The 17,425-nt window shown below is 43.1% G+C and overlaps 1 protein-coding gene across 4 annotated transcripts in view; it reads left to right on the plus strand.

Moving 5' to 3' along the window:
* Prkn (parkin RBR E3 ubiquitin protein ligase) overlaps positions 1 to 17,425 on the plus strand; it is a 1,229,219-nt gene that overhangs the window by 364,384 nt on the left and 847,410 nt on the right. For all 4 annotated transcript variants that reach the window (XM_046449311.1, XM_058580947.1, XM_058580948.1 and 1 more), the window contains exon 3: positions 8,101 to 8,338. In XM_046449311.1, coding sequence (XP_046305267.1) covers positions 8,101 to 8,338 — 238 coding nt within the window. The remainder of the gene's footprint in view (positions 1 to 8,100; positions 8,339 to 17,425) is intronic.

A 17,425-nucleotide genomic window follows, 5' to 3' on the forward strand; every position in this document is an offset into this window, starting at 1 on the left:
CGGCTGGGAGTTGGTCCTGGCCCCACAGGGGCTCAATGCCTTTCCACTGGTTATGTCTGGAGGGCCCCTCAGGCAGGTGAACTGCTTAAAGGTGTGGGAGGGGAGCAGGTGCATGTTTCATTTATCTATGGGAAAGGAGTTGTCCCACATGCCGTCCTAACACACCAGATTATGAAAGAGGAGCTGACACAAGTGACAATGTGTTGTATTTATATCTGAAATTGAAACCTGAGGCTAGAGCTTAAGAAATTTACAGCAGAAGGGTGAGACTGCTTATCTATGTCAGTTGTTTAAAATATAAATACAAATGCCTGCTTGTGCGGGTTTCTTTGTGAAGAGCCTGACTACTTACTGCCCCTCCCACATCCCCCACCACACCTTAGCACCATGCAGGTATTCAGGCTACACCTAGAGGCCAAGGGAAAGGTCTCCCTGGGATCTGCAGAAGGGTGCCTGTGTGATGGTGCTTGGCAACGCATCTTGATGGCAGGAAGACAAATGCTTGACTTAGGAACTATTCATGTTTTAGAATAAGTCATCCCTGTGGTGTGGTTTACCTGCGTCTCCCAACATTCATGTGTTGGAAACTGAATCCTCAGTGCCACAGTGCTGTCCGTATTTAGGCCTGGGGAAAATGTTTAGGTCATGAGGACTCTACCTCAAGAATGGGTTAATGCAAAATGTAAAAGGGCTGGGGGCTGCAGGTTCCGTGTCTTGCTCTCTCTCACTTTCCCTTCCACCTTCCGCCATGGGATGATGTGGCAAGAAGGTCCTTGCTAGATGGAGTCCTCTAGACCTTGGGCTTCCTAGTCTCCATAACTGAGAGAAATAAGATTCTTTATAGATTACCAACCTCAGCTATTCTGTTATAGCAATACAAAGAGAACTAAGTCACTCTGTTTATTTTTCTCAACTCTTTTCTTATTGTTCGTATATAACTGGATATACTTCCCCTAAGGGAGTTTTTAGGTTTTGGTGCTTTTTTCTAGGGGGCGGGATCTTTTTAATAATAGCCAATAATTCAAGACTGATACCACTTTAGTTTACTTCTGATTAATTATAAGCATCTTCTGGGTTACCCAATAGTTTAAAAACTTAAATTTATTTGATTCCAGGCCAGCTAGCAACTAATTATAACCTTGAACAAATCCATTCCTTTCCCTGTGCTTACTTGTATCGTTTCTGGGTCTTCAGCAGCCTGCCCTGGCTGTCCTACTCGGTTCTGGGGGTTGTAGCAGAACACTGTAGACTGGGTGGCTCAAACAGTGTTCATTGCTTCCAGCTCCGGGGCCTGGAAGTCTAAGCTCAAGGCCCTGGCAGAGCTGATGACTGGTGAGGGCCTGCCTCCTGGTTTCCAGACAGTTCTCTTCCTAAATGTCCAAGTGGCAGAGAGCAGAGAGAGATGGGAAGCTTTCATGTCTCTTATAAGGGCATGGGTCCCATCCATGAGGGCATCACCCCTAACTCCAACCCTGCCAAAGGTCCCAATGCTAATATTCTCATATCAGGATCAGGGTCAATGTATGTGTTAGTTTTTTCATTTTGTGACCCAAAGACCCAGCAAGAACGATTTAAGAGGAGGAAAATTTATTTGGGGCTCAGGGTTTCAGAGGTCTCAGTCCTTGGGTGGCTGACTCCACAGCTTTAGGACGGAGGTGAGGAAGGGCATTGTGGCAGAAGAATGTCTATAAAGCATGTGCAGCGGCTTAAAAATGAGGCAATTTTGTGGAAAATGATCCATATGTATTTTTGTTGATAATATTTATCCTAAGTAGCAACAAACAACAGTTGGGGGATTTTTCTTGCAAAGTTTACAGTTGGAAACATAGTGGTCTTAGTGGGTGTGGTTTTGACTTTCTGATAGCTGTTGTATTTAGGAAAGAGCAGACAAGGATGAGTCAATTCCAAGCAGCACTGACCTCCTTTCTTCCCAAATGAATCATTTACCAAGGCAGCTACCATGCAGCGAACCCCCTATTTGTCTCCTCGAGGGCCCTGGTATAGGTCCTAATGAGCAGTGGAAAGGTCCCAGGTCTGGGGTGGGAGGGGCGTGGGTTGGCAAGGCTCAGAGCTGCGTTGGCTAATTAGTGTGGGGCTAACAACCTTTGCCAGTAATTGTGTTACCCTGCTTTTGGCAACTGGAGAGGGGGCCTTTTAATATCTCTATGTAGCATAATATCTTTGATTATAATGGAAACTGGTCATAAGGAACAGGACATAATTCAAAGACTAAATCACAAAGAATCTGCTTAAGTTTCTCTCTCTCTTTTTTTTTTAAGGAAGGATGAGGCTGAAGGAGTAGTTTTTATTCTCTCCCAATTAATATAAATTGGCATTTTGTGGTCACTGAACACTCTGTATGGGAACTGGAGTTTGAAACCATGAACCAGTGAGACCAGAGTTTCTGATGGTGACTCTGACTCCTCCTGAGCCTCTCCAGGCTCATTGTCTTATCTGTGTTGTCCCATTGTCAAGAGCAATCAGCCAGAGGGTTTCTAACCAACATGTTAAAAAATACTTTCAAATGGCTTCCTAAAGAAATGTCTGTTTTTTTCTTGGCATAGAAAATACATTATTAGAAACCCTGATGGCCTTACACAAACATATTGGAAGTTATTTTCAGAAACAACAAGAAAAAAAAAACATGCTGCAATTTGTTCATCAGAAAAAAAGAAAATATAAATTGTTACAAAACGTGCTTCTTGAAAATTAACTAAGAAAGAATCTCTTAATGACAGAATAAATTTTAAAATTAAAATCTGACTATTAAAGTAGGAAAACTTTTATCTGATAATTCTTGGCTGATTATAATTCATTTCTGGGAAAAAATGTGTGCCACTAAAAATTTAAATACAAATCCAATATTGTGAGACTTTACAGTGTACACCCAGCGAGCATGAGAGGTTTCTGACAGAATGCTAGTACCCATCTTGTGTGGAGAGAGTTTAACAGGCCTGGAGGACAGTAAAAAGGGTGCTGAGGATATCCTGACCTACTGGCAGGCCACCAAAGTAGGCTCAGGAGGAGCAGAGGGGTCTAGACTGGGGCGTGGGCTTGTCAACCTAGACTTGCCCGACTGGGGAGTCCCTGGCGCTGAGAGGCATGAGACTGCATTCCCAGTCACCTGCCTGGACCCCTGGGCAAGTCCCTGAAGCCCTCTGAGCCTTTCATCACCTCTGCACTGGCTGTGACAATAGCTGTGTGCTTGGAGGACCATGGAGTGGCTCAGGCTCTCAGAGGGAGTGTATCAGGATTGAGTGACCACAGTAGGTTCTGCAGATGCAGTATTAGGGAGATGCAGTATCTTTTCTCTAAGGTGGTGCTGTGTGGGGACAGAAGCACAGAAGAGAGTACCCTGTGACAAGCACTGTCATCCTGGGCATTGGGACCTCACAGGGAGCTGACTTCACTAAAAGCTGGATCCTGCTTCTGTCTTTGGAATCACCTTGGACTCTGCTGGGCTTGTTCCAACCACCTTTGCCCTGTTCCTTCCATATCCATATTTTTGCCGGGTCCTCTGTAACTGCCACTGTCCCTACCTACCTAGCTACCTACCTACCTACCAACCTTAAATCAGATTGAGCTGAACTTTCTTTTGCTTCCTGCCTGTGGTCCCCTCCCGTGGCAGTTCTCTGTGCCCTCATTTTCCAGTTTCTAGCCCTTCTCCTGCACATTCCTTTGGACCTGGGCTGTTCCCACTTGGAGCTCTGAGCCCCTCCTCACCACCAAGCCCTGCTCCCCTGGCCTATCTGCACCTCCACTCGTTCTGCAGATTCAGAGAAGGCTAAGGGAGGAGTTGGCAGCCTGTGTTCCTACCCTGGCTTCACAGCTGGGAGCTGGTGACACTGAGCCAAGTTTTATTCTCTTTGACTCACCTTCTTCTTCTGGGAAGTGGAACTGAAATGAGCAATGACGACCACGATAAGCAGTGTGCAAACAGCTGTATGTGTTAGGCACGGGTCAAATGGATTCCCACACCAACTCTCCAGGGGGGGTCTTTGGCTGTCACAGATGCTTTAGGATGGGCAATTGCCAAGAGCAGACTTTCATTCCTCATCTGGAAGACTGGTAAGTCCAGGATCAAGGTGCTGGCGTTGGGGCTCTAGCGTGGTGTCTTGCTGATGCTCACATGGCCGAAGAGCAGAAGGACAAAGGGGACAAAAAAGGAGGGAAGGGACAGACTGCCCCTCACACCTCCTTTATTGGAAGGTGCTGAGCACATCTGTGAAGGCTCCATCCTGACGACTTAATCACCTGCTGAAGTCCCCCTCTCAATACTGTCAAGTTGATGATTAAGCTTCAACGTATGCGTTTGAGAGGACAAATCCAGATCACAGCAGATGGTAACAGTCACTCCCTTATGGAGCCATGAAAAGACAGTTGTGCCTCAAAAACACTGTGTACATTTTACCTTTATTGTTAATATAATTATTGTTATAATGTATGAATGCTAACTGGTTAGAGATGATTTATATAACTCTCCATTAAGTATTTGAAAACATATGGATAACTTTTCAGTCCCAGTAATTGTTCTTGTTAGAGTAACATTATTCCCTTTTCTGGGGAATCTTTTAAGAATATTTTTGAAGAACATTGTTGAGTTTTTCAAGTTTTAATTATTTCTAAAATTGGATTATCACTTTCTTTCTGAAATGTTTGTATTCTAACAACATGCCATCAAAGAGACTTCTTTGGGGAGAAAAAAAGACATTAATTTTTTTTTTGTATATTGTTGGATAATGGCCCGTTGGATGAGAGTTGGTCATTATTTGACCAAAAAACCCTCCATAGATATTTTATAAATGTGAACTATCTCCATATCAAAGGTCCTGTCAGAGACAGCCCAGGTCACAGACCCTTCAGTCCCCTGGGTCTGCAGCTCTGCTTGACAGCACAAGACCCAGTGTAGATGATGAATGCCTGCCTACCACCTTACTGGTTGGATTAACAAATTTCTATAAAGAAAAAAAGGAATGACATTGCATGCTTTCTCTCCGTGGAGCCATCTTACGGTCAAGCAGTAAGACGTGGGTTTTGTCCTGTCCTGAAAGCCATATTGGAGCCCTATCCTGTCCTCCCAGTAAAAATCTTTTCCTAGGGAACCTGAGGAGTTTCTTGTATGGTCGTGAGAGCTAAATATCGTTTGGGGCTTTGGAGTGGCTACCCAACTGAAGTTGATCCAATTTCCGGTCCATGGGGCTTGTTAACGTGGCATTGAGCTGTGCTGGAGGCTGTGTGAGTGAACCATCTGGCACAGGGAGCTTTTCCTTGATCAACAACATTTTTTTGTGAAAGAGTCAAAAATTAAGCAATTAAAGATCTCAGAACCCTGGATGGAGACGGGAAAATATGTTCTCTAAATGTCAATGTAACTACTGAAATCTGTCTGGGGTCTTTCCGTTCCCCTTTACAGTGCTACCCTGAGCATTAGGAAAATCTGGATTTGAGTGGACAGGGAGTTTTTCTATATTTGTCAAATTTCAGCTGTTTCTGAACATGTGCTCAGGTTCCTCATGGGTTCCACAGAATCTGAGCATGAGGGATTTCTTAAAATTAATTTTAAGATCACGGAAAGCTGGAATATTAACATAATAACAGCCGCTTAGGTTACCTTCTCTGTGTAAAGAAAAATTGAATGATGGGAGCAAACAAATAGAATTCTCAGGCTTCACTGCTGGACAAGAAAGGGCGCCCCTTGTCAGTTTCCAACCATGTGTTGAGTTCTCTTCACTCTGCACATGTCCTCGACTCCCCAGAGAGTCTTCCAAGCTGAAGATGCTGTTGTCCATGATAGAAAATGAAGCCCGGGGTGGGGGGATAATTTCCCCAGTGTCACACAGCAGGTGACAAAGTGCTAGGGCCCAAGTCCGCTGAACTCTTTCTTCTGCATTCCCTGGTTCCTGGGGTGCACCAGACACAGCTCTTGGCTGTTCGTGTTCCCACTTTTTCCTTGTTTTCCTCAGTCCTTCACTTCCTTAGTCCATCTCGTTGGCTCAGAGCGCTCGCTGTGCGGGGCCTTCTGGCAAACACACCGAAGGGTGACCCACGTGCAATTCTCAAGAATTTATAAATCAAGCTGGAGGATGCACGCACACACACTCCCCACGTACTGCTCACACCCTGCACTGCTGTAGGAGGACCATGGCAGACGAAGACTGTGGGGACTTGGATGAGAGAGAAAGGCGTCCCTTTTGTCTCCAGGGATGGCGTGAGTGGATCAGCCCTGAATGTGGACCGTTTTTGCTGAATCCTGAGGGCACAGTATGGGTGCATCCTGAGGCTGTGCCAGGTCTGATCCTCCCTCTGCTCCTCCTGCTGTGGGCTCCTGGCTGGCCTCCGGCCTCTGTCCTGGTGTGCCGTGCTCAGGTCTCCGGGCCGTGTGGTTTGAAGGTGTGGAAGGACTCAGGCCAAGGGCTCCTGCTGCATCTACTTTCCCTCTAGGAGCATCCAAAAGCTCAGGGCCATACATTATGAGCCTCTTCTCCTGGGTCTGGGGTCGCCCAGGGTGTGTGTTCCAGCTTGTCCTCCCGGAAGACTCTGCCTCCCACACGGCTACGGCTGCCCCTGGGCCTCTCTGTGGCTGGGCTCCCGTCTGCACTGGGTGTACTTCTGGGCTTGAGCAGCTGGGCTGGAACCTTCCAGAGATGCTCTTTATAGGACCCTAGCTGCTAGAGGGCAGAAGCATGGAGAGGCCCTATTTCAGTCGTTTCTATAGCCGTACCCAGGGCCAAGGCTCGGGGCTGAGCACAGGGTCACAGAGAAGTTTGTGGTGTGTGCTCTTGAAGTAGGAAGTGAAGACATGAAGAGTGGTCTAGAACCCTCCACAGCGAACAGAGGGACAGGTCAGGAGAGCCCTGAGATGGAGCTCTAGACAGCAGGAAAGCATGGGCACTTGACCAAGGTGGATACGCAGACGCTTCAAAAAGCTCACGTGGCACTCAGCAAAGATCCTCGCGTGTGCGGAGCTGGAGTGGCAGAGGTGGGGACAGAGGGCGTAATGATGAAGCTGTGGCATGATGAAGCCTAACGTGGAGGCGATGGCGGTGAATGAGGGAGAAGGTGTGGAGGGAACTGCTGGCTCCTGAGGGTTACTCTAGGCACCTGGCTGGATGTGCCTAGGAGGAGGAGTCATGGCGGGGACTGGCCTCTGTTAGAGAGCAGGAGGAAAATCGGGTGGATGGAGTTTGGGTGCAGTGGGGGAAGGGGCAGCAGGACAAACGAGAAGGTAGGTTGGACATGGGGACAAGGATGCCGAACAGTGATCACTGCTGAGCAGCACTGCCCTGGGCGACCCTGGGAGCGGGAGGTGGGGGCAGTCAGTGTGACAGCGGGTGGGAAGAGGTAGGAGCAGGACTAAAGAACACAGGGTGTGCTGGTGCCCCCGGGTAGAGGCAGATCAGAAGCAGGAGTGTGGGGTGGGGTGCCATAGAGTGACCAGGTCACTGCTTTTGAGAGGATTCTGTGACAGCAATGAGAAAGCTGGAGGAAGACACTGGGAGAGAGGTTATTACTGCTGCCATTAGTGTCCTTACGCCTCACACAGATCTTGTCTCCACGCTCTCCAGAAGAGAGGGAATGGCAGGAAGTAGTTTGAAGCCATAGAGAATTGGGGTGGGGGGTACTGAGAGCCAGGACCCAGCTCTGTGAGAGGGGGTAGCAGGTGCGTGACAGTCCCTTCTCTAGTCCTTGTCTTAGTAAAGGACATATCACTTCCAGGGTAAATCAGTTTTAAAAGCATATTATTTGCACTGTGCTTATGCAAAAACTGCTCATGTATATATAAAATGGTGAAAATTCATGTCCCCTTGATTATTGCTATGGCTTTCTGTTGCTGTCTTCCATTTATCCCTAAATTTCCGTTTCTGACCCCACTTCAGTGTTGCTTTTCTAACAAGTACCACGTACAAGTGCCTTGACCCCCATGGGCAGGGGAAGTGTGCCTAAGTCAATCAATCACACCTGTCATTTTCCTGTCCCTTCGACTGCTGATGTAGACACGGTACAGAAATGCCCTTGAAAGTTCCCTGGGACCGAGGACAAGTAGCTCTTTGGCATTTAGTGCTTGCCATTTACTTATATGTTTCCACGTCACTCCAACAGAACTGCGACCTGGAACAGCAGAGCATCGTTCACATTGTGCAGAGATTGAGGAGGGGTCAGGAAGCAGACGCACCTGGAGGGGACGAGCCTAGGACCGCCTTGGGAGGCCCTGAGAGGGAGCCCAAGAGCTTGACGCGGGTGGACCTCAGCAGCTCCGTGCTGCCGGCGGACTCGGTGGGGCTGGCTGTGGTTCTGGACACTGGCAGCAGGAGAGACTCCACAGCAGCCGGAGGCCCAGGTACTGTGATGCGTCTGTCCAGGGCCGCGCGACGGTGGTTGGTTGCTCGCTCAGGGAAGTCTCTGTGCAGCGCGGCCTCCCCACGCACATGTCCCACCTCTGCCACGTTTGGACTGGAGTCTGAGTCACTGCAAGGAGGCCTCCTTAGAAGGAGAGTCCCTGGGTGTCACATGAGGGGAATACATGTAACGACAAGGGCAGGTGTCACATTAAAAGTGGACATCAGCATGGATGGCGGAGTGTCGGGACCACAACAAAACTGTGGGATGTATTTGTTTTCATTGTGGAGGAGCTGGGGATGGCGGGGACTTGAGATAAGTTGTATCAGGGTTTGACTGTATGACTAATGTACCTGCATGTCCTCCCATTTTGCTTTCTTCTGCTTCTTTCTTAAACTCTTTTAATTGATTTTGTTTCTTCATGATTTAGAGAAACTTTAAAAAGTAGAAAAAGGACTTTGGAGGTAATTGGAGCCATCTGCAGGCTCTCAGCCACATGTCACAGTGTCAGTGAAATCCCTCCATGAAGGCATTCGTTCTCCGGGCGGCAACCCCCCACGTGCTTACCTTTGATAAAGAGGTCAATGGGTCGATGCCTTTTTAACAAGATACCTGAGATTGGTGATTTATAGAGGACAGGAATGTATTCCTCACAGTTCTGGGGCTGGAGTCCAACATCACGGCACTGACAGGCTGGGAGCCTGGAGGATCTGGCCCCTGCATCTAAGAGGGTGTCCTGTTGGCACATCCTGCAGGAGCTGAAGGCTGTGTCCTCACATGGCAGAGGGGATGGCAGGTTCTTGAAATGATCCCTAAGCCAAAGAGAGATATTTTAGGGTGGTGTGTTCTGGTCTCCTGTACACTCAAGGCCGGGTATTGTCCTGCTGATTTATGATAGTGAACCCTAAGTTCATTTTGTGGATATTAATTCCATTCACCAGGGCAGTGGCCTCAGGACTTAAGCACCCCTCAGAACTCCCCCTCTTAGTACCATCACATTGGCATTTAGTTTTCAACAAGCATTTTGGAGGGGACACAGACATTCAAACTATAGCAGATGGTCATCCTTTTGTTATTTTGACAAGATTAATGTGTTTTTCTTACTCTCTTATTCTCCAGCATAAATAGACCAAAAATAGAACAGATTAATTTTGATTATGTGCACAGAAAACACCAAATAACTGATGTTACAGGTAGAAGTTTATTTGCCTCCCTCATGTAAGGATGGGTCAAGTAAAGATAGTCCTGGGCTTCATATGACCTTCATAGGGGCATCAAGTATCAGGAAATGCTTCCTGCTAAATTACTAAATAAAATCAAACACGTTTTAGAAATCACAGATGTGCTTGCAAAAACAGTGGGATAATTTCCAGGGGCAAATGAAAAAGTAGAAACAATGCAGATCATGGCCATCTGAAGTAGAAGACCAGATAAACAATCAGTTTTATTCCTACAGTGGTAACACTAAAGGATAGTTAACTGACCTGGATATACATGTATTGACATTAATAAATCTCCAAATCTTAGTGTTAAATTTAACAAAAGCTTGTAAATTATAAATTCTAGTAAGATATGCATCATGCAAAATTTCAGAACATAAAGCCCAAAGCAATTGTATGCATTGTTCATGGATAGGGTGAGTGAGCACATAATACATTTTGTCCAGACAGTATATCGTTGAGAGTCAAAGATGGCATTGAAATATAATCAGAATTTATATACCTTTGAAATATTTATTCATTGGCCAAGTTTGGCTTATTATGTAGTGGATTTATAAACTAGTTTTATAGTGTTATTTCCAAAATTTTTTTTCCAAAAATGGAAAATACATTCAGTTGCTTTAGAGTACAATTAAAGCTTTCTCTTAATTATTTCAACATGAATAATATTAGCAGAATAATCATCTTGTGCACATATAAACACAAGTAGTTTTCTAGTATATCTGACTTTAGAATTTTGCTACTGACATTTATCTGAAAAATGTTAAAATATAGTCTTATTATATTATCATAAAATTTCCTTTAGTCTTCAGAATTTTACTTCATGGTTTTGGAATTATTGACACTTTCAATTGACTTTCTCTCTAGACCATAAAACTTTTAGTTAAGAAAATATTCTCTCTCTGTACTTGGAGAAAATTCTAATAAATGTCGAATATCTCCTTTATATTTTAAGTTGAAATGTAGAATTATTTCGACCCAAACAATTGATGGAATAAATTCTTGAAAATTTACATGGAGTGGGGCTTGACCACAGGTCTCTGTGGCAAGAGCCTGATCTGTGATCTCAGCCCCAAACACGGGGCCACACCTCACTTTTCGCCCCAGCTGGTGCCTGCCATCCTCCAGTGTTCTCTGTTGGGTGCTGATCTTGGCACCAACAGCTGGTGCAGTGGGTGTCCTTGGTGTGTGGAAGAATTACCTGGGGTGCATGTTCCAAGTTTCTTTGGTGGCCAGAAATTCTTAAGCCACAGTAAGAAGAAATTCTATACTTATTCCATAACCAGAAATTCCGACTCAATTTGGCGGAGGGTAAAGTTCCCAAATGCCAGTGTCCTACAGCAAAGGTCTTCCCACTGTTCCACTGTGGCTCCTACCTGGTATCATCAGCAGGTGCCAGGTGGGAAGCGGGTCAGACAGAAGTGCACACACCAAGTCAATCCAAGCAATCTGGGCAATTTCCCATCTGCCTTTTAACCTACTAACCACATACAGCCCCTGCTATTTGGGAGAAAATGTTTGAAAACTTTTGCCTCATAAATCAGGAGAAATGGACCCTGTTTTCTGCATGTCACTTGGTATTGGAATTACACTGGGAAGAATTCAGGTGCTGGCTACGTGTAAGAGGGCTGAACAAGGCGAATAGCTGGACGATAGCTTCCCAGGAGCCAAAACGAGTGGAACTTCTGAAATCGGGCCTGTGCCTTTTAGGTATTTGTAGGTGAGAAAGGTGCTGGTCAACATGAGAGGTGATGTCACAGGCTACATTTTTTTTCTTTCTTTACTGCATTTTCATTGCTGCCTAGGAAGGTAATAGTTGTTCACAGTCTGATTTTCAGTTCTCCTGGTGGGAACCATTTGAATTTTTTGAGGGTTTTTTTTTTTTTTTTCTACATTTATTTTTACTGGTGCCTTATAGTTGTACATAAAGTTGGGATTGTGGTTACGTATTCGTACATGCACACAATATGACAATATGATTTGGCCAATATCACTCCCGGCACTTCCCCCTCCCTCCCCATCTCCTATCCCTTGGTTCCTTTCCTCTACTGATCTCTTTTTGAGATTTAAGAGATCCATCCCCAACTTTGTTTTCCTTTTTCCTCTCTACCTTTGGCATATGAGAGAAAACATATGACCCTGAACCTTCTGAGTTTCACTTATTTCACTTAACATGATGGTCTCTGGTTCCATCCATTTCCTACACATGAAATAACTTCATTTTTTCTTTATGGCTGAATTAAACTCCATCGTGTATATACACCACATTTTTCTTTATCCATCCATCGATGGACATCAAGGGTGGTTAGATGGTTTAGCTATGTGAATTGTGCTGCTATTGACAGGAATATTACATGTATTACACTAGTTAGTGTGACGACTTTAATTTTTCAGGGTAAATACCAAGGAGTGGTAGAGCTGGGTCATATGGTGGTTGCCTGCCTAGACTTTTGAGGAACCTCCATACTAATTTCCATAGTGGTTGTTCTAATTTACGTCTCATCAACAGGATCAAAGTGTTCCTTTTTCTCCACATCGTCTCCACCATTTATTATTATTTGTGTTCCTGATGTCTGCCATTCTAGCTGGTGTGAGAAGAAATTTCAGTGTAGTTTTGATTTGCATTTCCCTAATTGCCAGTGATATTGAACATTTTAAAATGTTTGTTGGCCATTTGTATTTCTTCTGAGAAGTGTCTGTTTATTTCATTTGATTCTTTATTAATTAGGTTATTTGATGTTTTGGTATAAAGCTTTTGAGTTCTTTATGTGTTCTAGATATTAATCCTCTGTCAAAAGAGTACCTAGCATAGATTTTTATCCCATTCTGTGAATTCTCTAAACACATTTCTAATGTCTCCTTTGCTGTGTAGAAGCTTTTAAATTTGATGCCATTTGTTACTCTTGGCATTATTTGCCGAGCTTTAGGGGTCGTATTGAGAATTTTGTTGCCTTTGCCTGTGTGCTGGAGTGTTGGCTCTGTTTTCCTCTGGGAGTTACAAAGTTCCTGGTCTAATCTCTACGTCTTTGATCCATTTTGAGTTTTTTTTTTGTATGTGTGTGTGTATGTGTGTGTGTGTGCAGCATGAAAGATAGAGGTCTAATTTAATTATGCTACATATGGATAATCTGTTTCCCTGCACCACTGGTTAAGGAGGCTGTCTTTTGTCCAGTGTATATTTTTGGCATCTTTCTCAAGGATCGGGTAACTATAGCTGTGTGTGTCTCCATGTCTTCTGTTGTGTACTATTGGTCTATATGTCTATTTTTATGCCAGTTCCATGCAGCTTTTGTTTTAAAGAGAGAGAGAGAGAGAGAGAGAGAGAGAGAGAGAGAGAGAGAGAGAGAATTTTTTTAATATTTATTTTTTAGTTTTCGGCAGACACAACATCTTTGTTTGTATGTGGTGCTGAGGATCGAACCCGGGCCGCACGCATGCCAGGCGAGCGCGCTGCTGCTTGAGCCACATCCCCAGCCCTCCATGCAGCTTTTTGTTACTGTAGATCTGTAGTTTAGTTTGAAATCAGATATTATGGTGTCTCCAGCATTGCATTTTGGCTACTTTGACTATTCTGGGTTTTCTGTTTTTTTCAATGAGTTTTAAGACTGTTTTTTTTTTCCTAGTTCTGTAAAGAATGCCATTGGTATTTTGATAGGGGAGTGCAGTGAATCTGACCATTGCTTTTAACAATATTACTTCTACCCATTTGCCGCAGTCCGGCTGCAGCAAAATAACCGGGGGGTGACGAGCAACTTGTGTAGATTGATACAGCAGGAGTAGGAGCCATTTATTGCAGGACAACAGAGGTATTTATACATTCCACACAGCTTATCTAATTAACATAAACTAGATACATCAGTCAACCAATAAGGAATCTCCACACTTAATGGCTCGCTGGCATTACTTCACAAACCACTTCCTCTGGCAAAATGCCAGGCGCCATCCAGACTTGTTTACAGACCTTAACACCCATTCATAAATAGGGAGGGCCTTTTCATTTTCTGAGATCTTCCTCAATTACTTTCTTCACTGTACTATGGTTTTCATTGTAGAGATCTTCCATCTCCTTAGTTAGATTTATTCCTCGGGTTTTGTTGTTGATGTTGTTTTGAGGCAACTGTGAATGGAATTGTTTTCCTGATTTCTTAGCAGATTGGTTGTAGGTATATAGGAAAAGTATTGATTCTTATATGCTGATTTTGTAAGCTGCTACTTTGCCAAATTTGTTTATTTGGCTGTAGAAGTCTTTTGGTGGAGTTTTTTTTTTTTTTTTCGGGGGGGGGGCGGCAGTCTTCTAGGTGTAGGATCATATTATATACAAACAGTGATAATTTGACTTCCTCTTTTCCTATTTTTATGCCTTTTATTTCCTTATCTTGCCTAATTGCTCTGGCTAGAGTTTCTAGCACTATATTAAATAGGAGTGGTGAGAGTGGATATCCTTGTCTCTTAGATTTTAGAGGAAATGCTTTCAGTTTTCCCCTATTAACTATGAGATTTGTTTTGATTTTTCATATATATCCTTTATGATATTGAGGTAGAGTCCTTCTATCTCTAGTTTCTTAAGTGTTTTTTTTTTTTAATCATGAATTGGTGTTGAATTCTGTCAAAAGCCTTCTCTGAATCTATTAAGATTACTAAGTGATCTTTGTTCTTAATTCTATGTATATGATGAATTACATTTACTGATTTGCATATATTAAACCATCCTTTTATCTCTGGAATAAAACCAACTTGATCATGGTGTACATTCTTCTTAATATATTGAACATGATTTGTAAATATTTTATTAAGTATTTTTTTTAAAATTTTTTATTGTGGGTTGTTCAAAACATTACAAATTTCTTGACATATCATATTCCACACTTTGATTCAAGTGGGTTATGAACTCCCACCTTCACCCCATACACAGATTGCAGATTCACATCAGTTACACATCCATTGATTTACAAATTGCCATACTAGTGTCTGTTGTGCTCCTCTGCCTTTCCTATCCTCTACCCTCCCCCCTCCCCACCGCTCCCCTCCCCTCCCCTCCTCTCTCTCTACCCCCTCCACTGTATAACCCTGAGGGTCTCTTTCCATTACCATGCAATTTCCCTTCTCTCTCCCTTTCCCTCCCACCTCTCATCCCTGTTAAATGTCAATCTTCTTCTCCTGCTCTTCGTCCCTACTCTGATCTTAGTTACTCTCCTTATATCAAAGAAGACATTTGCCATTTGTTTTTTAGGGATTGGCTAGCTTCACTTAGCATAATCTGCTCTAATGCCATCCATTTCCCTGTAAATTCTATGATTTTGTCATTTTTTAATGCAGAGTAATACTCCATTGTGTATAAATGCCACATTTTTTTTATCCATTCATCCATTGAAGGGCATCTAGGTTGGTTCCACAGTCTTGCTATTGTGAACTGTGCTGCTATGAACATCGATGTAGCAGTGTCCCTGTAGCATGCTCTTTTTAGGTCTTTAGGGAATAGACCAAGAAGGGGAATAGCTGGGTCAAATGGTGGCTCCATTCCCAGCTTTCCAAGAAATCTCCATACTGCTTTCCAAATTGGCTGCACCAATCTGCAATCCCACCAGCAATGTACAAGTGTACCCTTTTCCCCACATCCTCGCCAGCACTTGTTGTTGTTTGACTTCATAATGGCTGCCAATCTTACTGGAGTGAGATGGTATCTTAGGGTGGTTTTGATTTGCATTTCTCTGACAGCTAGAGATGTTGAGCATTTTTTCATGTACTTGTTGATTGACTGTATGTCCTCCTCTGAGAAGTATCTGTTCAGGTCCTTGGCCCATTTGTTGATTGGGTTGTTTGTTCTCTTATTGTCTAATTTTTTGAGTTCTTTGTATACTCTGGATATTAGGGCTCTATCTGAAGTGTGAGGAGTAAAGATTTGTTCCCAGGGTGTAGGCTCCCTATTTACCTCTCTTATTGTTTCTTTTGCTGAGAAAAAACTTTTTAGTTTGAGTAAGTCCCATTTGTTGATTCTAGTTATTAACTTTTGTGCTATGGGTGTCCTACTGAGGAATTTGGAGCCCGACCCCACCAAATGTAGATCGTAGCCAACTTTTTCTTCTATCAGACGGCGTGTCTCTGATTTGATATCAAGCTCCTTGATCCATTTTGAATTAATTTTTGTGCATGGCGAGAGAAAGGGATTCAGTTTCATTTTGTTGCATATGGATTTCCAGTTTTCCCAGCACCATTTGTTGAAGATGCTATCCTTCCTCCATTGCATGCTTATAGCCCCTTTATCAAATATAAGGTAGTTGTAGTTTTGTGGATTGCTTTCTGTGTCCTCTGTTCTGTACCATTGGTCCACCCACCTGTTTTGGTACCAGTACCATGCTGTTTTTGTTACTATTGCTCTGTAGTATAATTTGAAGTCTGGTATCACTATACCGCCTGATTCACACTTCCTGCTTAGCATTGTTTTTGCTATTCTGGGTCTTTTATTTTTCCATATGAATTTCATGATTGCTTTATCTATTTCTACAAGAAATGCTGTTGGGATTTTGATTGGCATTGCATTAAACCTATAGAGAACTTTTGGTAATATCGCCATTTTGATGATGTTAGTTCTGCCTGTCCATGAACAGGGTATATTTTTCCATCTTCTAAGATCTTCTTCTATTTCTCTCTTTAGGGTTCTGTAGTTTTCATTGTATAAGTCTTTCACCTCTTTTGTTAGGTTGATTCCCAAGTATTTTATTTTTTTTGAAGATATTGTGAATGGAGTGGTTGTCCTCATTTCCATTTCAGAGGATTTGTCGCTGATATACAGGAATGCCTTTGATTTATGCGTGTTGATTTTATATCCTGCCACTTTGCTGAATTCATTTATTAGCTCTAATAGTTTCTTTGTAGACCCTTTTGGGTCTGCTAGGTGTAGAATCATATCATCTGCAAATAGTGATAATTTAAGTTCTTCTTTCCCTATTTTGATGCCTTTAATTTCTTTCGTCTGTCTAATTGCTCTGGCCAGTGTTTCGAGAACTATGTTGAACAGAAGTGGAGAGAGAGGGCATCCCTGTCTTGTTCCAGATTTTAGAGGGAATGCCTTCAATTTTTCTCCATTCAGAATGATGCTAGCCTGAGGCTTAGCATAGATTGCTTTTACAATATTGAGGTATATTCCTGTTATCCCTAGTTTTTCTAGAGTTTTGAACATAAAGGGATGCTGTACTTTGTCGAATGCTTTTTCCGCATCTATCGAGATGATCATATGGTTCTTATTTTTAAGTCTATTGATGTGGTGAATAACATTTATTGATTTCCGTATATTGAACCAGCCTTGCATCCCAGGGATGATTCCTACTTGATCATGGTGTACAATTTTTTTGATATGTTTTTGTATCCGATTCGCCAGAATTTTGTTGAGGATTTTTGCATCTAGGTTCATTAGAGATATTGGTCTGTAGTTTTCTTTCTTTGAAGTGTCTTTGTCTGGTTTAGGTATCAGGGTGATGTTGGCCTCGTAGAATGAATTTGGAAGTTCTCCCTCTTTTTCTATTTCCTGAAGTAGCTTGAAAATTATTGGGATTAGTTCTTCTTTAAAGGTTTTGTAAAATTCTGCTGTATACCCATCCGGTCCTGGGCTTTTCTTAGTTGGTAGTCTTTTGATGGTTTCTTCTATTTCCTCAAATGATATTGGTCTGTTTAGGTTGTCTATATCCTCCTGACTCAATCTGGGCAGGTCATATGACTTAAGAAATTTATCTATGCCTTCACTATCTTCTAATTTATTGGAGTATAAGGATTCAAAATAGTTTTTGATTATCTTCTGTATTTCTGAAGTGTCTGTTGTGATATTGCCTTTTTCATCCCGTATGCTAGTAATTTGAGTTCTCTCTCTTCTTCTC

The sequence above is a fragment of the Marmota monax genome, unplaced genomic scaffold (assembly GCF_021218885.2).
Source record: "Marmota monax isolate L192 unplaced genomic scaffold, Marmota_monax_Labrador192_F-V1.1 WCK01_AAM20220418_F8-fsc00083, whole genome shotgun sequence".
NCBI lineage: Eukaryota > Metazoa > Chordata > Mammalia > Rodentia > Sciuridae > Marmota > Marmota monax.